Source organism: Oryctolagus cuniculus, chromosome 20, assembly GCF_051225735.1.
Source record: "Oryctolagus cuniculus isolate XC-2025 breed Fujian yellow rabbit chromosome 20, ASM5122573v1, whole genome shotgun sequence".
In the NCBI taxonomy this organism is placed as follows: domain Eukaryota; kingdom Metazoa; phylum Chordata; class Mammalia; order Lagomorpha; family Leporidae; genus Oryctolagus; species Oryctolagus cuniculus.
Window position 1 is genome coordinate 25,732,187 of NC_142886.1, and position 25,430 is coordinate 25,757,616.

Below are 25,430 nucleotides of genomic sequence, written 5' to 3' on the forward strand. Positions count from 1 at the left end.
TGTGGCGCCAGCACCCTGGGTTCTAGTCCTGGTTGCTCCTCTTCCAGTCCAGCTCTCTGCTGTGGCCCGGGAGGGCAGTGGAGGATGGCCCAAGTGCTTGGGCCCTGCACCAGCACGGGAGACCAGAAGGAAGCACCTGGCTCCTGGCTTTGGATTGGCCCAGTGCACCACTATGTCATTTGGGGGGTGAACCAACAGAAGGAAGACCTTTATCTCACTGTCTAACTGCCTGTAAAAAAAAAAAAAAAAAAAAAAGCAAAGATCCTTGGGGCTGGCGCTGTGGCGCAGTGGGTTAACACCCTGGCTTGAGGAGCTGGCATCCCATATGAGTGCTGGTTCAAGACCCGGCTGCTCCATTTCCAATCCAGCTCTCTGCAGCGGCCTGGGAAAGCAGTAGAAGATGGCCCAAGTCCTTGGGCCCCTGCACTCATGTGGGAGACCCAGAAGATGCTCCTGGCTCCTGGCTTTGGATTGGTGCAGCGCCGGCTGTTGTGACCAGCACCTTTCTCTCTCTGCCTCTCTGTAACTCTGCCTTTCAAATAAATAAATCTTTTTTTTTTTTTTTTTTGACAGGCAGAGTGGACAGTCAGAGAGAGAGACAGAGAGAAAGGTCTTCCTTTTGCCGTTGGTTCAGCCTCCAATAGCTGCCACGGCCAGCACGCTGCGGCCGGTGCATCGCGCTGATCTGAAGGCAGGAGCCAGGTGCTTCTCCTGGTCTCCCATGGGGTGCAGGGCCCAAGCACTTGGGCCATCCTCCACTGTACTCCCGGGCCACAGCAGAGAGCTGGCCTGGAAGAGGGGCAACTGGGACAGAATCCGGCGCCCCGACCGGGACTAGAACCCGGTGTGCCGGCGCTGCAAGGCGGAGGATTAGCCTATTGAGCCACAGCGCCAGCCTCAAATAAATAAATCTTTAAAAATAAAAAAAAAAAAGAATCCTTTCCACTGGCTATCCTTTCCACAAGCATCCAATGGCTATCAGAATCAAGACTTCCTACCACAAAACAAAAAGCTAACAAGAACACTTTGGTATCAAAATTCCTACAGGCCATCCCTGTCCTCTAAACAACTGATTTAGTGCTCAAAGTATCTGTTAAAAGAGGTAAATTACACACAGATTATGAAGAATGACCAGAATTTGTCTAGCTTATTACTGCATAGCATGAGGTGTGCTTTGCCAACAGTTTGAGGAATGAGTACCACAGGCTCTCCACTAGGGGGCGCCACACCCCCAATATGTTACAGGCAGCTGTTAAATAACAAAGGATGTTTGAGCTACAAGGCCTTCATTTTACAATGAGCCCCTCCTTTTACAAATGAGGAAACTAAAGATTTCATAAGGTGACTCAGCCCTTAGGGTGGCAGATCAATATTAGCAGCTTTCTACATTAGGGTCATCAAAGTATGTACTCAACATTGAAACTAGTAGCTACCGCCTGCCACAGCTCAGTCCCGGCTGCTCCTCTTCCGATCCTGCTCCCTGCTAATGCACCTGGGAAAGCAGAAGAGGATGGCCCAAGTGCTTGGGCCCTGCACCCACGTGGGAGACCTAGATGGACTTCTTGGTTCTTGGCTTCAGCCTGGGCAAGCATTGACTGTTGTGGCCATTTGAGGAGTGAGTGACCCAGCAGATGGAGGATCTCTGCTTTTCAAATAAATAAATAAATAAATCATTAAAAACAAAACAAAACTAGAAAGCCCAGCTCTAAAATCAGTGTGGATGGAACCTCTGACTTCCAAAGCACACATGCCCTGTCCCACAATCCTACCTTAACGACGAGGCCTCCTCTCCACCACTGGTGTCTACACCGACCCCTTCTTCCCTAAAGATCTGTAGGAGGCACCCCCTCCCCCTGACAGCACAGCTCTCAATCATACACTGTCACATTCACAAACTGTTTGGACTTCTATCCTTTTTCTGCACATTAACTTGGCCGCTGAGGAAATTCAAACTATATTTTGTATAGTTCTAACTCCTGATGCATAGTGAACACTTGTAACATTCTATGCCTTGTTCAAAAGAGCCAAATTTCTGAGTCTTCAAAAAGTTCATGGAAAACACTTACTATGAAAAAATTAAACACAGATGTCAATTTTTTTGGTACCAAAATAAATTTAGTTTTTAATTCCATTTTTCCATGAACTTTCTGAAATCCCCTGGTATGTAACCACACCAGGGAAAGGTGTCAACTAAAATACCGCTTCTTAAGCCACAGGTGAGGATCCAGCCTCTGGAGAATCTCTAGATGCTTTTCTGAGCGGCGTATCAAGCCCCCGGTGAGAAGCTTCTACAGCGAAGCCAAACTCACGCAGGTTAGTGTGCCGTTCTGTGCCCTCCTCCACTGCCCTGCAAACACCAGGAGCGCAGCGGTCAGTGCGAAGACCATCTAGACTAACACAGGCAAGGTAGACACAGACCTGCATCCAGGACAAAGCCACGTGCCCCGGGGGTGGGAGATGTCTGAGTCACAGGCCTCTTCCCAGAGGTGCAAAAGGATGAACCGGGTGCCAAAACAAGTGCAGATGCCACTGGTACTCTAAGGGCTAAGTGCAGTTTAGGATGATCCACAGCCATCTGGCGCTTCCAGAACAGAGGGAGAAAGAAGCTGAAACCTACTGAACTCCCCAACTTTGTGTCAGGTGCTCTACCTGTCATGTCACTCAGTCGGTGTTAAGAAAGGGACTTGGGGGGTCTGGCGCTGTGGTATAGGGGGTAAAGCAGCTGCCTGCAGTGCTGGCATCCCATATGAGTACTGGTTCTAGTGCTGGCTGCCCCACTTCCCATCCAGCTCTCTGCTATGGCCTGGGAAAGCAGCGGAAGATGGCCCAAGTCCTTGGGCCCCTGCACCCGCGTGGAGGGGAGGAAGCTCCTGGCTTCAGATCGGCACAGCTCTGGCCATTGTGGCCATCTGTGGAGTGAACCAGCGGGTGGAAGATCTCTCTCTCTCTCTCTTTCTCTGTCTCTGCCTCTTTAACTCTGTCTTTCAAATAAATAAATAAATCTTAAAAAAAAAAAAAAAAAAGGGGGGGGGGCTGTAGGATCCAGTATATGGAACCAAGAGTTTCTCCTTCCTGATGGCATTCCGAGAAAGAGATCTTTTAGAAAGTGTTTCGTTGGCCGGCGCTGCGGCTCAATAGGCTAATCCTCCACCTAGTGGCACCGGCACACCGGGTTCTAGTCCCGGTCGGGGCGCCAGATTCTGTCCTGGTTGCCCCTCTTCCAGGCCAGCTCTCTGCTGTGGCCAGGGAGTGCAGTGGAGGATGGCCCAAGTGCTTGGGCCCTGCACCCCATGGGAGACCAGGAAAAGCACCTGGCTCCTGGCTCCTGCCATCAGATCAGCGCGGTGCGCCGGCCACGGCGGCCATTGGAGGGTGAACCAACGGCAAAGGAAGACCTTTCTCTCTGTCTCTCTCTCTCACTGTCCACTCTGCCTGTAAAAAAAAAAAAAAAAGTGTTTTGTTGTTGCTTCAACCAGGACAACCGTGTTTTTAGTGTATGTCTTGATAGCAAACAACCAACTAAGAAACTCTAGCCTAAACAGGGTTGCACCCATGTTGAAAATGCTGACATCCACAGCAAGAACGGACACACACAGGTCAGGTGTCAGAGGACGTGTCAGACGGCTCCTCCTCTGTGGCACAGCACCTGCCTTCACTCCCCCAACTGCAATCAGCCGCTCTAGTTCACAGAGCAGAGCCTGAGAAGGGCGGGCTCACTTCCCGTGGGGAATCTAGAAACGCGACCCGCTCTGAAAAGCCAAAGACAGACAGGGGTCGCGGGTCTCTCAAATACAACACAGGAAATCCGCAGTGCTTTATTTCTAAAGCAACAAGCGTTCTTTAAGGAATTCAAGCTGTAAGACTTTACACTGCTGTGCGATCTGGCAGGTGTTCTGTCTACACAGCAATGCCCCAGTGCATGAATTAAGTCAATCCTCCATAACAGCTCAGGTGGGTGGAGTGGTACTCTGCCTGGCTACGATGACCCTGACTGCCTTTGAATTTTGTAAGGCCATATGGGATTTCAGAAATAAAAAGTCCACATAATCGGGGGAGCAATGTACTGGAAGAGAAGGGAATTGAAGGAACGCACTACTTCTTGAATTGTAATACTGACGCCAGAGGGTCCAGACCCCCTGGAGATAGAGGTTCTCTGTCATTGTCAGGGCCAGAGAGCCAAATGCTTCAAAAGCTCGACACAGGCTCTGGTCATTAACTAGGGAACAAAGTGCTTCTGGTATCCGTGTTCTTGTCACAGAAATGAGTACAGGGACACCAACAGCCATTCTAAGCAAGGTTCCAGGGAGACACAGACTGCTCTTCTACTTGTGTCATGACCACTCCTCCTCTGCCTCCGTCTGGCCTGCTGTCTGGGGCCCGGAGGAAAGTGGCGGGGGAGTTTCTCAGGGAAGGAACAGAAGCTCAGAGCTGTGTGGTAACCATGTGCGTAAAGAAAGGCTCAGGACGTGCCAGACGCGGAAGCAGGAAGCAGGCAGAGGAAGCCCTGTGGTTTCCTTTCTGCTAGGGATTCCCTTCTTGGGTTAAGGAAGAGGTCAAGAAGATAAAGCCCCTTTCCCAAGGCCGACGCAGTCCAAGAATGGTGGCAATTCCAGGAAGCGCAGCAGCTCCAAAACGTCACAGCACAGTGGTGTCCAGGTGGTTCTTTGTGTAAACCCCCGGAATGGCACATTTTCAAAGGTAGCAAGCTCGGCCTGATGGCTCGTAAGGCAGCAGGTGTCCTGTTATTCAACATAAACCCCTTAGTGCTAGCCATTGCGTTAGAGAAAAGGTTCCAATAGGTAGAATTCCGTAGAGCAGGAATTTAGAGATTGGACTGTGGCAGGGAATGGCAGCAGGAAACACAAACTAGAAACCCTGCTACTCATTCTTCCACCTCTGACTGTAACGACCCTCCTCTTACTGTTCTATACGTTAGAATAGCCTTCACATACATTATACTATATCAATACAATCTCATTCTTCTGAATCAGAAAAGTTTCAAAAGATTGCTTAGGTGCAGGCTAGTAGCATGGTGGTTATGATGCTGTCTGGGACTCCTGCATCCCCTATCGGAGGGCCTGGGTTCAAGTCTCGCTCTGCTCCCAATTCCAGCTTCCTGCTAAAGCGCATGGTCAGAGGCAGCAGGTGATGGCTCAGGTAACTGGGTCCCACCACTGCCACCCACATGGGAGACTTAGACTGAGTTCTGGGCTCCTGGTCTTGGCCTGGTCCAGTCCTGTGTTATTGCAGGCATTTAGAGAGTGAACCAGCAAATGAGAGAGCTATCTCTCTTGAAGTGAAAAATAAACAAATGAAAATGTTAAAAGATTTTCAATTTACTCTTCAGTTGATCAAATAAAGAGGCTCTCTTGCTTTATTTCTTGTAATTAAACGACCCTAAAGACAGAAACAAGCAATTCACACAGTTCCTACCGGGAACTCTCTTTTGATCATTACTGTCTCACTTGCTCATACTTACTGCTTCCAAATAACTCTATCCAGTTTCACTCAATTGAACACTTGAACAAGGGAGAAAAAGAAAAGACCCAAAGAACTGCCATTGTTGGACTCTTTCCCGTTGAGAATGAACCGGTCACTTCCAGCCTTCTTCCATTTCAAGATCCTTCCCTTCCGAAGCCCTGACCAGAGCGACTGCTCCTGTTTCACTATTCCTGGAAAATTCTCCCAGATCACCGATGCAACTTTCATTTATTTCACTGATATTCTTCAAAAGTCATACATTTCCTGCACCCACTTCTCCTTGCCCTCAAGTACCATTCTGCTGGGTAAAAAATATTCTTATCTTGTGTAAAGATCAATTCTCTGGGCTTAAACAGTGCTGTGGTTTTTCAAACGTGCTCTTCATTTGAAGAACCAACATTCTGTGCTGCCCCCAGGGTCCCTCCAACAGCTATGACAAAGGCGGCTCCTCATTTGAACCACACACCCCCCCCCCCTCCAGCCGCCAGGACCGAAATGCCAGCTCTCCTTACTCTACAGACCCCCCTGCTGTGGGCGCCAGGCGCGTGCTGTGGCGTCACTCACTCTCACTACCCCTGGTCTCCTGAAGCTTCTTCCTCCACCTTGCCCTCCTCTTTCAAAGTCTGAAATTTAACTGAAAGCTGTTTTTGACTATTATTTCTTACAGACAGCATAGTTGTTCAAGATAAAAATGCTCTGCCCCCCCCTCCCAGCCCTCTTATACGTATCTGTCCTTCCTGGAGAAAGTCTTAGGAATGACAAAACAATCCCTTTTCTTGGCCTCGGATGTTGCCACACAAGTGAGCTCCAGCTTTTACAAATTCTAATGCTACAGATCCGGCGTCTGCCTCGAGAGCTGGCGCGTGTGCGTGAGTGTTTTATCACACTAATATTTCTACGGGACAGTTGGCTCAATCCTCCGGCCGACAGACCAGCCAGGACTGCTCAGGCTGGCTGTCACGTGCCTGCCGAGAAACCGCTGCGTTCTGGGCAGCCCGTGGCCGGGCTGGGTCACAGGCACCCCGCGGCGCTGCCGCCCCGCCCCCGCACCGGGGCCAGCTGCACATACCTCTTCGTAATTTTTTGCCTCCACTCCGTGCTTCATGTCTAGGATCACGAGTTGGTCAGGTATCCGCCCTGTTCCTGAGAAAGAAATCAAAGGATTCATTGTGCGGAATATTTTAAATTCCGGGAAATCACCCGCCCACCCTCCTTCTCCCTAACCCCCACCCTCTCAATAGAGGGAAAACAGCCGCAACCCCTCCCCCTACTCAGCGGCAGAAAATTCCTGGCTGGCTAAGATCACAAACATTCCAGACAAAGCCTCGATCTGTGTGTGGGGCCGGGAAGCCGCGAGAACGTGCTGCTGGCAGAACACAGGGACCTGCCACCGGTGCTCCAGGGCAGTCAGAGAGGAGAGAGGAGAGGACACACAGGCATCTGGGGTGGAAAGAAAAGTCACAAGCCAGGCCAGCGTGAGACCACGAGGTGCGGAGACGGAGAACCACAGGCTGGGGGGACCAGCTTAGGCAAAAATGCCCATTTCTACATCTGACAAGATTGCTCTGTCAGATTCTGAGGGAGGTCAGGCTCAATTAGGAGCATATGCCAAGCTTGCATTTCCTTAACGCAAGCCTGAGTATTGAAAGGAGCAGAGCTTCTATCGAATATTCCACTTTACTACAAAAGCATAAGGTCCATTTCAACAGGAGAAGAAAACCTTATGGAGCTATTCCCACTAAACCTTTAGACAGAGAGCAAGGTGTTCCTTCTGCTGGTTCACTCCCCAAATGGCCACAACAGCCAGAGCTGCGACGATCCAAAGCCAGGAGCCAGGAGCTTCTTCTGGGTCTCCCACGCGAGTGTAGAACCCAAGCACCTGCTTTCCCAGGCCACAGCAGAGAGCTGGATTGGAAGAGGAGCAGCCGGGACTTGAACCAGCGCCCACTGGGATGCTGGCGCTGCAGGTGGAGGATTAACCTACTACACCACAGCGCAGGTCCCTCCTTCCTCATTTAAAAAGTTGTGAAACTCAAGTAGCTCATGTCCCACTTGGCCCAACTGATCAAGATAATCACTTCCCAGCAGAGTCTTCCACTATCTCCCTGCTTGTCACGCCACACTGCTAGCATCATTCACACCCGACTGAAACCACAGAAGAACCGTAAGCCTATCCCTCTAGCTGACATGGTCCTAAAGGGTCTCCTTTGTGGAAAAAAGACCCTTTAGGAGTTCTGCTCTCTGAATTTGCCTGGTAAATAATTTTTTTCTTTTTAAAAAAGATTTAATTTGTCGGAGCAAAACTCCGAGGAAGATGCAGAGGTCTGCACGTCTCTCCCCACTCGTGCACTCTGTCTCCCACTGCCCTCTCTCCCTAGAATGATGCATCTGTTACAAACAGTGAACCTGCAGCGCCCGGTCACTATCTCACAAAGCCCAGAGTTCACAGTCAGGTTCCCTCCTGCCAGAGACTCCAGCTGAAACGTCAGGACACAGGCACAGTAACAACATATCCACCAATATTTACTCCACCTAGAAAATCTCTTAAAACCACAAGGTGGCCGGCGCCGCGGCTCACCAGGCTAATCCTCCGCCTTGCAGCGCTGGCACACGGGGTTCTAGTCCTGGTCACGGCGTCGGATTCTGTCCTGGTTGCCCCTCTTCCAGGCCAGCTTGTTGCTGTGGCCCGGGAGTGCAGTGGAGGATGGCTCTAGTACTTGGGCCCTGCACCCCATGGGAGACCAGGAGAAGCACCTGGCTCCTGCCATCAGATCAGTGCGTCGCGCCAGCTGCAGCGCACCGGCCACGGCGGCCATTGGAGGGTGAACCAACGGCAAAGGAAGACCTTTCTGTCTGTCTCTCTCTCTCACTATCCACTGCCTGTCAAAAAATAAATAAATAAATAAAAAAAAATAAAAAAAAAAAAAAAACACAAGGTATCAGGTTTCCACCTGACAATAAACACCGCAAGGGCAACCAGGAATCAAGTGTTGGCCACAGCCGAGTTGGAGGCCATGCCTAGTCCAGGCAAACACACTGATTACTTACCCTTGCTCTCAAAACACACTTCAAACATGTCATAGTCTTCCGTGGTAAAGGCAAATTTCCCCTTGGATGCATCCTCCTTGGAGTACAGGATGTGGCCAGCAGAGTCTGTGATCTAAAATGGAAAAGAACAGGCAGCAGGTAACTCTCAGGCAGGGCTCTCAGAGAACTGGGGAGGGCCGGCGCTGGAGATGCCTGCAGCCCATATCTGAGTGTTGGCTGGAGTCCCGGCTCCTCTGCTTCTGACCCAGTTTCCTGCTAACACGCCTGGGAAGGCAGCAAATGATGGCCCAAGTACTTGGATTCCTGCCACCCATGTGGGAGACCAAATGGAATTTCTGGTTCGTGGCTTCAGCCTAGCCCAGCCCTGGTTGTTGCAGGCATTTGGGGAGTGAATGAGTGCATGGATGATCTTTCTCTGTGTGTCACTCTGCCTTTCAAGTAAATCTTTAAACCCAACCATACCACAGGCTAACATCTGTTCTCACCAGGGGATGTCCTACCACACCACAACGTGGACCCAGCCAGTGTTCCAAATTACATAAATAGGGTTTATTGGCAAAAAGTTACTTTATATAGACATAACCTATACATATCACAAAAGTGAAGGTGGACAATTACCAGAAGATCTACACGAAGGAAAACTCTAAAAACACATTTCTTTAAAAAAAAAAAAAAAGATTTATTTATGTATTTGAAAGGCAGAGTTACAGAGAGGCAGAGGCAGAGAGAAAGGGGTGCGGGGAGAGGTCTTCCCTCTGCTTGTTCACTCCCCAGTTGGCCGCAACTGCCGGAGCTACACAGATCCGAAGCCAGGAGCTTCCTCCGAGTCTCCCACGTAGGTGCAGGGGCCCAAGGACTTGGGCCATCTTCTACTGCTTTCCCAGGCCACAGCAGAGAGCTGGATCGGAAGTGGAGCAGCTGAGGCTCGAACCGGTGCCCATATGGGATGCCAGCAACTGCAGGCCGCAGCTTCACCCACTACGCCACAGTGCCGGTCCCCCAAAACACATTTCTTTTACAATGAATCTTGCTGACACAGGGGTGGGGATGGAGAATGGAATTCAGGTACGTGATCTGAGAACAGAAGGACAAGGAGGCACGCACACAGAGGAAAATCTGGGCAAGCTGGTCCTGCAAACTGCATGTTAGTTGTGTCACTGGCTACAAAGGGCGGGAGCAGGACCTGGGGGATAAACAAGAAGTTTCTCCTAGAAAGGGCAGCACTGCCTTCCACAAATGATTACTCCTTTCTTGTAGGTTCTTATCTTTAATTTTCCATATTTAACTGCTCCCTAGAGAATGCGGATAAGCATATGCTGTTAAGTGAAGGGCCACGTATGAAGCAAGGGAAAGACTTGCTAATACAACAGTTTAGATCCCAGGCTTCTTTTATAAAGCACATGGCAAAAGGCACATTTCATCACCTAAGAGAGGAAGCTACTTTGCAACGTGAAATCCAAAAGAAGTGGCTTCATTACATTAAACAAGATGTCCTACTATTATCTGCTAAAATGGAGCTCCCGGAGCTGCTGGCGCTGTGTGGGATGCCCGCATCCCATGTCGGAGGGCCTGGGTTTGACTACACTTCCCATTACAGCTCCCAGAGAATGCAGACAGGCAGTAGGTGATGGCCCAAGTACTTGAGTCTCTGCCACCCATGAGGGAGACCTGGATTGAGTTCCCAACTGTGACTTTGTCCTGGCCCAGCCCTGGCTATGGGGGACATCTGGAGTGAGCCAGTGAATGGGAGATATCTCTCTTTCCATTTCCGTCTTCCAAATAAAAATGAATGTAAATAAATAACAGAATTATAGGTGAAATTTTAAATAGGAAAACTGAACAGCACATATTTAGCTTATATATTTAAAAGCATTTAATAACAGTAGTTATTTTGAGATTTCTTTATACTTTTCCCCCTTATTTTTAAAAAAATTTACTTATTTATTTGAGAAGGAGAGCTACAGACAGTGAGAAGGGGAGACAGAGAGAAAGGTCTTCCTTCCGTTGGTTCACTCCCCAAATGGCTGCAACGGCCGGAGCTGCGCCAATCTGAAGTCAGGAGCCAGGAGCTTCTTTCTGGTCTCCCACGCAGGTGCAGGGGCCAAAGGACTTGGGCCACCTTCCACCGCTTTCCCAGGCCATAGCAGAGAGGTGGATTGGAAGAGGAGCAGCCGGGACTAGAACCTGCGCCCATATGGGATGCTGGCACGACAGGCGGCAGATTAACCTACTGCGCCATGGCGCTGGCACCTCCCCCATATTTTTACATAGGCATATATCACTTTGGGTCAAAAATAATAACAAAGCTAATCCATTTTAGGAAAAAATAATAAGTAGAGAAAAATGATCGCTAGATACAAAACATTTGAAACAATAAGTCAATAAAAAGGGTTATGGCATGTTTTCTAAATTCCCTAGTAATAACAGCAGTTAGTATTAATGAAGTGTTTTCTGCCACCTAACAGCATCCATTAACTCATCAAGCATTTAAGATACTTAAATCTGTCTGGTCACTAGGGAAACAAAGATAAGTAAGAGTTTCTGTCGTCAAAAAGCTAAAGGGTCTAAATGAGGAGAGGGATAAGAAGCAAGACTGCTGGGGCTGGGGCTCTGGTGTAGTGGGCTGAGCCTCCGCCTGCAGTGCTGGCATCCGACATGGGCGCCAGTTCACGTCCCGGCTGCTGCTCTTCTGATCCCGCTCTCTGCTGTGGCCTGGGAAAACAGTCGAAGATGGCCCAAGTGCTTGGGCCCCTGCACCTGCGTGGGAGACCTAGAAACTCCTGGCTCCTGATCGGCCCAGCCCCTACTGTTGCAGTCATTTATGGAATGAACCAGTGGAGAGAAGACCTCTTTCTCTGTAACACTACCTCAAAAATAAATAAATAAAAATCTTAAAAAAAGACAGCTTCATTGTGGTTCTGATTTGCATTTCTCTGATTAATGATGTTGAGCACCTTTTCATGTATCTATTGGCCATTTGTGTGAGGTGACAGAATGTACAATCAAGTTAAGATTTATTTACTTATTTGAAAGTCAGAGTTACAGGGAGGGTGAGGCAGAGGGAGAGGTCTTCCATCTACTGCAACAGCCAGGGCTGGGCCAGGCTGAAGCCAGGAGCCAGGAGCTTTTTCAGGATCCTCCACTGTTTTTCCAGGAGCATTAGCAGGAAGCTGGATGAGAAGTGGAACAACCTAGCTGGAACTTGAACTGGTACTCACAGGATGCCGGCACTACAGACGGCAGCTTTACCTGCTTTGCCACAGCGCCAGCCCTTTGCTGGTTCGAGTCCTGACTGCTCTACTTCTGGTAAAGCTCTCTGCTGTGGCCTGGGAAAACAGTAGAGGATGACCCGGCAGAAGCTCCTGGTTCCTGGCTTCAGATGGGCACAGCTCCAGCAATTGCGGCCATCTGGGGAGTGAACCAGCGGATGGAAGACCTCTCTCTGTAACTCTGCCTTTCAAATAAATAAGGAAGGAAGGGAGGGAGGAAAGGGGAATAGCTTTAATTGCGATGTGAGAAGTACAGGGCTGGAAGTACGCACGGGTGCCAGAGAGGGCGTTCTGGAGGCTAACCGAGCAGAGTCCTGAAGGATGACTTCCAGCGAGGAAGAACGGACTTCCAGGGTAGACGAGATGGCAGATACGCAAGCACGGGGTGGGAATGTGCAAAAGCCAACAAGCATGAACGGCAGCTTTGGATTTCCTGGATGAGTGCGAATCAGAGCTCAGAGTCCTTCCACGCAGGGCCCAGCACTCCCCACCTCAGACATCAGCAGGCCTCCACAGGTGAAGACCTGGAAGGCAGTAACTCCTAAACAATCTGCAGGGCAAAATTCGGGCCTGAAGATTCCCAGTGGATTCTTGTTTATGTGATACGTTTCCTGAACCAGCTGGTAGAAAAAGCGCAAAAAAGACCCCTTTTGGATCTTGCATTCACAACTATTATAGGACAAGGGTCAGGGAGCTAATCCCAGAGTCACGAGTGGGCCCCAGTGCGCCCGCCACTGCTTTCTCCACCCGCCCAGACCCCAAAAGCACAGTGACAATTCTATTTATTTTTTATTTGACAGATAGTTAGGGAAGGAGAGAGACAGAGAGAAAGGTCTTTCTTCCGTTGGTTCAGCCCCCAAATGGCCGCTACGGCCGGCGTGCTGCGCTGATCCGAAGCCAGGAGCTTCTTCCTGATCTCCCATGCGGGTGCAGGTGCCCAAGCACTTGGGCCATCCTCCACTGCCCTCCCGGGCCACAGCAGAGAGCTGGACTAGAAGAGGAGCAACCAGGACTAGAACCCGGTGCCCACATGGGATACCTGCACCACAGGCGGAGGATTAACCAAGTGAGTCGCGGAGCCGGCCCAACAACGACAATTCTCAAGGGCAAAGAGGAGGCCGGCGCCGGCTAATCCTCCACCTTGCGGCACCGGCACACCGGGTTCTAGTCCTGGTCGGGGCGCCGGATTCTGTCCCGGTTGCTCCTCTTCCGGGCCAGCTCTCTGCTGTGGCCCGGGAGTGCAGTGGAGGATGGCCCAGGTCCTTGGGCCCTGCACCCCATGGGAGACCAGGAGAAGCACCTGGCTCCTGCCTTCGGATCAGCGCGGTGCGCCGGCAGCGGCAGCCATTGGAGGGTGAACCAACGGCAAAGGAAGACCTTTCTCTCTCTCTCTCTCTCACTGTCCACTCTGCCTGTCAAAAAAAAAAAAGGGGGGGGGGTGGCAAAGAGGAAGCTCAAAAAAGTAGACAGCAGGAATACAGATTTTTACACTCCAACCTGATCTACAAACTCTGATTTGGGTTTGGTTTCTTCGAATAAAGTTGTAGACTATACAGAACTTCTCCAAGATGAATCTGTGTAAAGTAAGTCCAAGATTTGCTCACTGTGCTGCTATAATTCTTAAGAGAGAAGGTAAGATTTATAGGTTGTTAGAAATGTTTATAAGTGAAACTGGCAGAAGACAACAGTAAGTGAGTACCAAGGTTGTAGCAGGGGACAAATCATCAGATTTTTTGCCATGTACACACTCAGGCTAAGAAAGAGATCAGTCACTAGCCTAGGACAAACCACCAATGAAACTGGGCTTATCAGATTTAGCACACATTTGCCCAACTGCCTTATTTCCTGGAAGAATAGATTATACTCTTTTTGTTTTCTCCTAAGATGTTAAAAGTGTCCTTAAAAATTTTTTTAATTTAAGGAGAGGAGTCTCTCTAGATCATAAAGAGACTTAAATGTAGGTTGTAAAACTTTTATTAAGTCATTGGTAAAAAAATAAAAATTCTTCATGGAGTACCTTGCAAAATGAATTAAAAAGTCTGCCATAGGGCCGACGCCACGGCTCACTAGCCTAATCCTCCACCTTGTGGCGCCGCCACACCGGGTTCTAGTCCCGCTCGGGGCGCCGGATTCTGTCCCGGTTGCCCCTCTTCCAGGCCAGCTCTCTGCTGTGGCCCGGGAAGGCAGTGGAGGATGGCCCAAGTGCTTGGGCCCTGCACCCCATGGGAGACCAGGAGAAGCACCTGGCTCCCGCCTTTGGATCAGTGCGGTGTGCCGGCCGCAGCGCGCCAGCCGCGGCGGCCATTGGAGGGTGAACCAATGGCAAAGGAAGACCTTTCTCTCTGTCTCTCTCTCTCTCTCACTGTCCACTCTTTCAAAAAAAAAATTAAAAAGTCTGCCATGTTTCTCTGAAAGAGTCCACAACAATCCACACTTTCTATTCACACTCAAAAGGGGCAAAAACTGTTTAAATTGCCCATTTCCATATAATACTGAGAAATGCAATCATGAAGAAGCATTTGCTTTGTTCTCTACAATATCTGAAACATTTTGAGAGATTTCTTCTATGGCAGACTCAGATGCACACAAGAGGCTGAACGGAAAAGACCCAGCACTCCAGTCTGGTGACCTTTCATCAGCATGACACTTACCTCCAGAACTGTGTGTGACGATGTGCACACGTCCCTTGGGGCCTCCACCTTTCTGAACTCTCCTAAACTTTCCGCAGACACAGCCACAGGAAGGTGTTTATCTGGATATTTGGAAATCCAGGCAGATAACGTGACAACTGAACTTTCAAGTTGGGCTAACTCATATGGGCTCTTTTAACAGATCCTATGGTTTCTCTAAACCATTAGGTTTCCTATCTAGTTTATGTAACTGCAGTTATTTAGAAACCGATCCATTATTATGAAACAAACAAACAAACAGAAAATCAAGTCCCCTAACACCAACATCATTACATAAACCAGCAAGTAGGGGCTGGCACTGTGGCATAGAAGGTTAAGCTTGGCCTGCGGTTTGAGTTCTAGTTGCTCCACTGTTAATGCGCCTGGGAAAGCAGCAGAGGATGGCCCAAGTGCTTGGGCCCCTGCACCCACATGGGAGACCCAGAAGCTCCTGGCTCTTTGCTTTGGCCTGTCCCAGCCCTGGCTGCCATTGCAGCCATTTGGGGAGTGAACCAGTGGATGGAAGATCTCTGTCTCTCTCCTTCTCTCTGTATTTCTGCCTTTCAAATAAATAAATAAACCTTTAAAATGCATACACACACACACATACACACACCCCAGCAGGTAGCTAAAATTAGGGAATAGGAAATTGGGCCAAGCTCAGTGACTAATCAGAGCTGGCAAAGTCTAACATGGTGAAATGATGGTTTTTAATTTCTTTTAATTAAAATGTTCTGATTACAGATCACCTTAAAAGATGATCTGGTTTCTCAAGAATTGAGAGGTTTTATTTTTCCACTTGGTTATATGTGAAACATTGCTCCTTTTACCTCCTATAACAGCAAGGCAGTATTCTTTTCTTCCCTTTTAAAAATAAAATATTTATCATAAATTTCTCTAATTAAACAAAGGCAATTACAAGCTTTACAACTTGTCTACATGATATCAAGGAATAGGAAGTAATAAAGATTTGTTTCTAGATAACACCTTCTGAAGAAAAGCAAACCAAAGTTCACAACTCCAAAAGTAGAGAAAAAAAGTGTTAACTGCACGCGGAGTAGCTGGTCTCGAGAACATGCGAGTGCTCACACTGAGACTGTTAGGCGAGTGAGAAGACAGGGCGCCGGAAAAGGGACTCATTTGGAACTGGATTTTCTTGGCAGAAAAGGGTTCTTGATCAGGTGCTGTTCCGGAAGCCTGCCCCCATGCCTTTACCAAACCTTCCAGATAATACCCTGCCTACTTCAGAGGGATCTGCATGTAGCTTAGGCCAATAAAGCAATCATGAACAAACCAGAACAGAGTTCACCTGGAGGAAGAAACATTTAGGCATTATCAACGGCCTGAATTGAGCAAACAATATCTGGACAATAAATTTGGCTCCAAGTTTTCTGGGAACCAAGATTAAAAGACTAGAAGAGAAACAAGTTGGGTCGCATATCATTTGTTTTCTCATGAAAGCTCACAGATTTGTCTCAGGGACAATTTTCCGGGAACTAAACACAAACAACAATTTGTCAGGAATATCCTTGTAGAAGAGCTGTGACCCACATTACACTCCTCCTTTTCAACCATGGCCTTGCTGAAGACCCAAGTACAGTTCAAATACACTCATCCGTAAGGGTGAACGGCCTGATGGAGCGCTGAGGTGGGACCTGTCAGGACCAGAAGAATGTCCCCGTGCCCTGCTTCTCTGCCGGGCTCCTTGGCGCCACCACGGTTCCCCCTACCCTAACCCACCCCTGCAACTCACAGCATTCCTGCCTTAGCCTAAAGCTGCAAAAAGGAAGGGACCACCCCTGGCTCCTTGCCACCACCACAATTCTACTAAAAAGAAAGGGGGGGTGGCACCATACAAAAAGATGTCTTAAAAATAGTCCCTTCCACTCTGGTCTCAGTTACTCGTCTGTTCTTCAAAACGAGGCCAAGGACTCCTGGGAGAAATGGCCGATCCTAGGGCTGGGGCAGGCCATGTACACAAGCCCAGAGAGTCTTGCGGTGCTGGGAAGAAAGCAAGTGCTCAAAAACAAAGGGACAAGAATGAGGGCAAAGGAACAGAGAAGCCAACTGAAAGAGCTCCCAAATTGGAGCAACGAAACAGTCACGGGGGTGGACGTTTGTCCTGGTGGTTGAGAAGTCCACATCTCACTCCAGAGTGCCGGGTTCCACACCTGGTTCAAGCTCCTGATCCCAGCTTCCTGCTAATACAGATCCTGCGAGGCAGCAGCAATGCGCGGGAGTTGGGGTCCTGCTACCACAAGGGCGACCTGGATCGAGTTCCCAGCTCCCAGCTCCGGCTGGGGCTGCTGAGGGCTTTTGGGAAGTAAACCAGCGGATGAGCGTGCTCTCCCCCTCTTCCTCTTTCTCTGCCTCTCAAGTAAATAAAGTAGTAGTACTGGATTAAGATCCAAAGTACATAATATCCATGGATTGATACTGATATAAATGATGGAATGAACAGAGAGAGGAGACTAATCTCCCGTGCGAAGCTGTGCCCAGGAGGAGACACGGCCTAACCTTGCACTCCTTCAGGGCAGGCTCCTTCCAAACAACACAGCAGAGAGAGAAAGCGGGAAAAAGAGTAACTTTCCAGTGGAGTATCCTGACAAACAGTAACTCAGCCTGACGCCCTAGGTCAATTGTTTTTATTTATTTATTTATTTATTTATTTGAAAGGGAGGGAGGGGGGTGAGAGAGACAGAGAGACAGAAATCTTTCATCTGCTGGTTTGCTCACCAAATGGCAGCAAAGGCCAGGCAGCAGCAGACTGAAGGCAGGAGCCGGGAACTCCTATCCCAGTCTCTACATGGGTGGCAGGGCCCAAGCACTTGAGTCTCTTTTGCTGCCTTCCCAGGAGCATTAGTGGGGAGCTGGATTGGAAGAGCAACTGGGACTTGAACTGGTGCTCTGATAAGGGACACCAGCATCGTAAATGGTGGCTTAATCCACAGTGCTGGCCCCACGCCTAGGGCAATATTAACAGTGATAAATCATGCTGATATGGGATGTGGTCTTCCTCCCCAAAGCCCTAACCCAAGTCTTATCATTAAGAAAAACGTCAGCTAGTGCAGGGCAGCTTACCAAACCCTTGACTAGTACTCTCACAACTGAGAGCCATCCAGAACAAAGGGAGTGCGAGCAGCTGTCACCAAGTGGAGGAGCCCAAGGGTGAAATAAAACACCACACATCCAGAAAAAGGACATTAGTGAAAAGTGATGGAGCTCCGAATTAGGTGTGGACTCGGGTCAGTTAACTACAATAGCAACACTGGTTCCTTCACTGGGACAGAATTAGGTGTGGACTCGGGTCAGTTAACTACAATAGCAACACTGGTTCCTTCACTGGGACAACATGAATAAAGATGCTAGCAAGAGGGGGACGTGGGTGTGAGGTGTATGGGAACTATCTTCACTACTTTTCCCACAAGTCTCAAACTGTCCTAAAAGTGCGTGTCTGTGTGTATGTGTGTAAATTATCCTGAAGGAGGAAGCCAAACATAGAGACAGGTACCCACCTCTAGATTCTCGAAGAATGTAGTCTACTCAGAGCCAGGCAAACAACTATTTTCATACACTTTTTATGAGGTACATGCACACAGTTCACCTGGACAAGTCTACACTTACTCATGTGAGATGACTTACGGCTCATGGGGGAAGTGACAAGAACACTGACACAGGTCACACACAGCTTTCATTTGCTGAGTCAGCTCCATACCCCACCATCCAAGAATATCTTCCCCTTGATTCTATTAAACAAAATGGGGCGGGGGGACGAGGTTGCACTAGTGTTGTGCTCCGCTCTCGATCCAGATCCTGCTGATGGCCTGGGAAGAGCAAAGGAAGCTGGCCCAAGTATTTGGGCCCCTGCCACCCACACGGGAGACCTGGGTAAGGCTCCTGTATTCGGCCTGGCCCAGCCCCAGTTGTTACAGCCATCTGAGGAGAGAACCAATGGATGGCAAATCTGTCTCTCCCTCACTCTCTCTCTCTCTGTAACTCTGCCTTTCAAAACAAATAAATCTTTAAAACATAAACATAGGCGCACACACACACACACACACAAAACCTCTTTGCTGGAAACAGCAAAAAGTTAATCAACTTGGGAGTCTGGTGTAGCTGGTGAAAATCTTTTTTTTTTTTTTAATAATTATTTTATTTATTTGAAATTCAGACTTCAGAGAGAAAGGTAGAGCCAGAGAGAGGTCTTCCATTCGCTGGTTTACTCCCCAAATGACCGCAATGGCCAGAGCTGAGCTGATCCGAAGCCAGGAACCAGAAGCCTACTCAAGGTCTCCCATGCAGGTGTAGAGGCCCAAGGAGTTGGGCCATCCTCCACTGCCCTCCCAGGCCACAGCAGAGAGCTGGATCACAAGTGGAACAGCCAGGACTCAAACCAGCGCCCATATGGGACACCAGCACTGCAGGAGGCGGCTCCAACCCACCGCACCACAGCGGCTCCTACTGGTATTCTGTCTTCTTCAGGTTTATGATCATCCGTTCTGGTATGATACTGAGTATATAATTATCTCACGGATAACCACTAGCCTCTCAGTTCCTGACTAACTAGAATATCTATATATTGATTAAGAATAATCTGGCATAGAACTGCCTAGCCTTTTCTCTCTGCAAAACAGGATAGCATAAGAGTTACTAGAGAAGGTTTCTAGAGTCTGACAAGTCACAGTTGCGATACTTACTACAAAGCCTAGGGCATGCCCCTTAACCTCTCTGTGTCTCATTTGTAGAATAAGGACAGCTTCAGCTTGCTGTGAGGTCTACATGTAGTACAGGTGAAATGCCTAGATCAGTGTCACATTGCAAGCACTCAAAAAAGTTACTATTATTGTTGTCATTGTTTTTATTATTATATTAAAACGTTTAGTTAGTGGTACACAGGATTCCCCGGACATTTAAGTCATTAGCTATAGTTCTAACCTACCAATACCCATGTCTGGCAAACTAAATAAACTACGTTGACCAAACCTAGGAATGATTAGGGCCTAGGTGGTTATGGCATGGAAACAAACAGAAAAGGACAGACAAGGTCTATCTGGGTCTCTCATGTGAGTAGCAGGAGCCTAAGCAACTGAGTCATCACCTGCTGCCTCCCAGGACGCATTAGCAGGAAGCCGGACTGGAAGCAGAGTGGCCGGGACTCACACCAGGTGCTCCAGTACGGCATCCCAAGCAGCAGCCTAACCTGCCGTGCCACGTCTGCCCCACAAGCGAATCTTGAGCCAACGGCTCTACTGGCACCGGTTCTAGTTCTGCCCACTCCACTTCCAATGCAGCTCCCTGCTAATGCCTCTGGAAAAACAGCAGAAGATGGCCCAGCCCTGGCCACTGCAGCCATTCGGGGAGTGAACCAGTGGATAAAAACTCGCTCCCGCTCTCTCTCTGTAACTCTGCCTTTCAAATGAACAAACAAATCTTTAAGAAAAAAAATTGCAGTTTTAGCCCAGAAAAAACAGTATCGGAAACATTTAAGAGACTACTACAAGTTACCACCATGTCTAAAAAATGAAGGGCAATGGGCAACTGATAACCTAGAAGCCATATTTAATGAGCATAAAATGAATTTACCCTATCTTTCAAACAAGAATAAGTACCCAGTCAATCAATTCTATTCCTATAATCAAGGGATCACATCTAGGTTTTACCCAGAGCAAAGAAAGGCCACCACAAGCTACTTTTGAAATTCTTTCAAATTTCCAACACAATTCAGTGATAATAAAGCACAGTACAGAACTACTGTTTAAGCTAAAATATGACCATCGAGGCCAGGAGGCTTTTTGTGAAAGTGTTGAAACCAGAAATGGAAAATTTCCAGGCACTGGTGTGATAATGGATAGCTGCTCTCTTCCTGCTTCTCTCAGCATTCGCTACATTAACTTAACACAAGCAATACGTCATGCTTGACTGGGGCACGGTGGGTGGGGGCAGAAAAAGGGAGGGGGGAGGGAAGGGAGGGGAGGGGGAACGGGAGGCCAGTGGCTGCCCTAGCAAGCCTGCTGCGGGGGTGAAGCCAGAGCCAGTGTTTTTTTTCATACTGTTTCAAAGTTATTTACGGTAAAAACCTCCAGCATGACCCTTTGAAGCACAAACAAAGCCTTGTTCTTTCTTAACAACTAGTCCCTTGATTTCCCACACGTTATGCTGAACAATGAGGTTGGGGGCACAGGATAAAGCAGATGACATCAACCTCCCTCAAGTCAGAGGCTTGTTTGGGAGCCCAAATTCTGGTCTGCGGCCAGCTGACGGATTTCACAGAAGGCTCCACTGTCCAGGGTGCCAGCCTGCGTATGCACATGGGGGAAGTGGCGCAGGATCAACCGCCAGTCAGCAATTCATACAAGAAAAAGCACTGAGGCCACTGTGTCCGACTAGGTTACCTTCTAAAGTTGCTCCACTTTCCTAGAAACGAGATTCAGTCTTCAGAAGCCACCCGAGAGAGATGGTGCAGCAATTTCAGACTCTATACAGACAGCCCCTCCTCTGTATCAGCTCCAAACGGGGAAGGCTGTGCACAAGTGTTTACTAAATACACATCTAAATGAAGAAACACACTCTTTACCTTATAAGGAGAAGGAAACACTAGACAAGGTTTTAATTAAAAGCTAGAAATCTTGTATATTATACAAAAAGAAACTAGATTTTAACATTACTGGCTGTTAATATACCAATTAGCTTTCTGTACTGAGCCATCCAGTTATTAGTTTGCTTATAACGCACTGGACATAAAATTATAAATTTGACTGGTTGCTCCTCTTCCAGGCCAGCTCTCTGCTGTGGCCCGAGAGTGCAGTGGAGGATGGCCCAAGTCCTTCGGTCCTGCACCCGCATGGGAGACCAGGAGAAGCACCTGGCTCCTGGCTTCGGATCAGCGCGGTGTGCCGGCTGCAGCAGCCATTGGAGGGTGAACCAATGGTAAAGGAAGACCTTTCTCTCTGTCTCTCTCTCTCTCACTGTTCACTCTGCCTGTCAATAAATAAATTATAAATTTGAAAAGATCTTATTTTCCCCAGTAGAAAAAGATCAGCCTGAGGAAGGGTCCACAGAGTTGTGTGTGTGTGTGTATTCGAAACACAGAGATACACGTACCTGCACTAGCCAGCGCTGGGAGGCAGGAACTCAATCCTTGTCTCCCATGTGGGTGAAAGGGACCCAAGTACTTGAGCGTTCATCTGCTGTCTCCCAGGGTCTGCATTAGCAGGAAGCTGGAATTGGGAATGGAGCCAGCCACTCCCATACAGGATGAGTGTCCCAACCAGCAGCTGAACCGCAGGTCTAAATGCCTGTGGAGGGCAGTTAGTCACAAAACAGGGGCTGCTTTCAGGGAATGAGCACCAAGCATCCACCTCATTTCTTTCCTCTCTAACTCAGAGCAGCTCTCAGTACAGAAGCCTGTAATAATAAGCTGAAATATTATCATTCCAAATAACATAATCTGAAAACTATCACATATATACTACCTTTTCATACAACTGCTGGTGAGGGAGGAAAAAAGGTATAAGCCAATGGTTTCCCAACTGCCAAGTTGCTTCTTCAAAAATTTCAGGCTTAAATAGATGGTAGACCTACGACTTGAGGTGAACTCTTCAAATGCTATCTGGCTTTCTAATCTATAAGCTAGTTGGGAAGGGTTAAGACTGTACCATCCAAACTTTAAAATTTCATTTCGCAACACGAGTTGTTAATTAGCATTAGCACTCTTGAAAAACGACCATGAAAAAAGGTTAGACCAATTATACTCTTTGGAGAAGCTGAAAATGTTTAAGAATAACTGAAATGATTACCACTAGGCTTTTCCTTCCCTTCTGGTTATAATTATGACAACTCCTCACAATTTAGGCAACAACCTGCCATTCTCCTAAAAAAAAAAATCCATCCTCTAATTTTCACTATTAACAAACACTCTAATAAATGGCACTGGAGCCTATTAAATCACGTGGTATCATCTAGTCTTAATGAAATGTGGGTTTCAATTCAAAAATCAATAGAACTAAGATTTTAAGTCCCTACAATAGAATTTTATTATGGTTTTGAAGTAATGGGAAAACATCTATATTCACAACAGTAAGTTGACACTTCCTGCTTCAATTCTGTACAGCAGTCTTGGTATCTAATAATACATAGCCTAATGTAGCCTCATTTTGTGAAATGATTGGGAAAGGGGCTTGAAGGATACTCAAGTAGAATTCTCAACAAGGTGCATCTCAGTATAGCCCTGAAGCCACAATCTTTGCAACGGAGTCCCACACACGCTTTCAACCCATTTCTCTCTCTGCTCAGAGACCTCCCTTGACCACTCAAACACTCTACCCCATCAATCCCTACCGTCTCCTATGCTTGACTTTTTGTCACAGTACTTCTCACTACCAGAAAAATTTTTTAACTTTATTATTTATTTATCTGAGAGGTAGCGGAAAAAAAAAAGGGGGGTGGCTCTCATCCAGTGGTTCACTCCCCTAATGCCTGTAACAGCTGAACCTGGGTTGGAGCCAAAGCTGGAAGCTGGGAATGGATGGCAGGAGCTCAATTACTTGAGCCAGCACTGCTGCCTCCCAGGGTCTGCACTGGCAGGAATCTCAAGTCAGGAAGCAGAGCTGGGAGTCAAACCCAGGCATTCTGAGGTGGGACACAGATGCCAAGAATTTTTTTTTTTATTTTACCTGAAAGTCAGAGTTACACAGAGAGAAGAAAGGCAGAGAGAGAGAGAGGGGGAGAGAGATAGGTCTTCTATCCAATGGTTTACTCCCCAATTGGCCTCAACGGCCGGAGCTGTGACGATCTGAAGCCAGGAGCCAGGAGCTTCCTCTGGGTCTCCCACGCAGGTGCAGGGGCTGAAGGACTTGGGCCACCCTCCACTGCTTTCCCAGGCCACAGCAGAGAGCTGGACAATAAGTGGAGCAGCTGGGTCTCGAACTGGCGCACATATGGGATGCGCCGGCGCATCAGGCTAGGGCGCTAACCCACTGTGCCAAAGCGCCAGCCCCAAGGAATTTAACTTGCTTTTTGTTCTGTTCCCCCAGAGAACTCAAGGACTTTGTTCTCTGTTCATCCTCATGTTCACAGCCACGTCTGGCACATACCAAATATTTAAAAAATACTCACTGAATGACCGACCGGACAATCACAAATACTCAAGAACTCCTCTCATTAAAATATTCTGTATCTGGTCACTTCAGTGACATAGAGGACGAGGGAATCAGATGAGCAATTCAGTTTTCACTCAGCAGAGAGGAAAGAAGAGAGTGCTAAAACCCATGCAGGATGAAGACCCCACCCATCTCAATTAGTTCTCCAACAATTCTATGAGAGCCAGCATTGCCACCACACAGATGCGGGCCAGGAGAAGGGCTAAGTGATTCCTCAGCACCACTCGTCCTCTGAGTGGCGGAGCTGCTGGGATTCCCACTCAACTGACTCCAGATCAGGCTCCTCCCACCAGACCTTCTTTCCACAGCTTCTCAAGAGCGTCTCCAGAAGGCTAAGGTACTTAGCTCAGTTGTACAACACTGTGTACATGAAACTGGAGACAGAAGATGAGTGAGATTAAGGAGTTCACAAATTAAGCACCACTGTACACGAAAAATGCCATGTCAAACAGGAAGCATTGGAAGGCACAGACTGATCCAGGTAAGAGAACACAGTATTCAGAAGCAAAAACTGTAAGGCGTTCACTATGGTAGAGTCAGGAAGTAAAGAGGAAGGAAGGGCGAGAGATCACAGTTTAGGCAAGGACAGCGCCTGCTCCTTAGGTGGGCGGAAGTCCTGCAGGCCAGGCACGATACAAACATTAGACACAGGCACTGCAATGGTGAAGGAGACAGTCTGCTCAAGTCTATCAGAGAAGCTGGGCGCAGAATTGCGATGATTTAACTCAGGTGTGCTCACTGGACATGAAGATGACAGTATGACAGGAAGACATGAACCAGGTTAATCCAGGCACTACATTTAGGAGATCCTTTGGAGAGACTGCCTTACCCAGAGCAGCCACCAAAGGCCAAGCCCCGCTGGCCATGCTGTGCAGTACAGAAGGTCTCTGGTTCCCCTCCTATCTCAACTCAAACTGTAGCCACTCGGAGCCCCGGAATGCAGCTTGGTGTGTAAAAAGGAGCCCTTGCACTTCAGAAGCTGGAATGAGGCACAGTCTGAGCCACAAGCGGTCAAAATGTAACAAAAAGAGGAATTAAGAGAACAGACACCCGAAAAAGATTACCAACTGTACTAAGGGGTTGGATCTGGCCCACAGATGCTTCTGCGGCCTGCGCGTACATTACCTTTTGTAACGCGATACCCAGCTTGTGCTCTCTAAAAACCATTCCCCACAAAAAGGAACTAGAAGCTCTTGGAGGAATAGATGCTGAGGTCAGGGAATGGCCATATACAAGATAAGCCAAGGATACCTTGTTGTGCCACAAAACAAGGAAATGACAAAAGCCTAATGAAATCGTGTCAGAAGGAACAGGAGCCAGTATCTAGCCAACGTGGCTCCCAAAAGGGATGATTTGATCATAAGGAATGGACGCAACCAACTAAAACACAATGACTCTAAAAACCAAGCAACCTTTAAATAAACTTAGTATAACATTAAAAAAAGAACACCTCTCACTGGATCAATTCCTTATTCTGAAGAAGGAATAAATTCTGCATTTACTTGCTTACATTAATTTATGTCAATTTTAGGGTAATCAAATGGTCTTAACTTATCAATTCCTTAAGAAGAATTCCAGTTAATAAAGAATGAACGAATTAGAAAATCATCAGGACAAAACCTTAATGAAACAATAAAATCACACAACAGTCACCAGTGGTTTCATAAGTGACAGATTATGGGAAGCTGTTACCACCTGGGAAACCAAGGTGCCCACACCCTAATCCCTAGAACCAGTCAGTGAATGTTGTGTGGCAAAAGGAGTGGGCAGTGTGATTAAATTAAGGGTCTTGCGATGGGGGGATC

The 25,430-nt window shown here is 48.0% G+C and overlaps 1 protein-coding gene across 2 annotated transcripts in view; it reads right to left on the reverse strand.

The window, feature by feature from the left end:
• Window positions 1–25,430, reverse strand: part of TMED10 (transmembrane p24 trafficking protein 10) — a 54,738-nt gene that overhangs the window by 10,130 nt on the left and 19,178 nt on the right. For both annotated transcript variants that reach the window (XM_008271895.5, NM_001082408.1), the window contains 2 exon segments: window positions 8,530–8,641; window positions 6,551–6,624 (listed from right to left, as the gene is read on the reverse strand). In XM_008271895.5, the coding sequence (XP_008270117.1) occupies window positions 6,551–6,624; window positions 8,530–8,641 (186 nt within the window).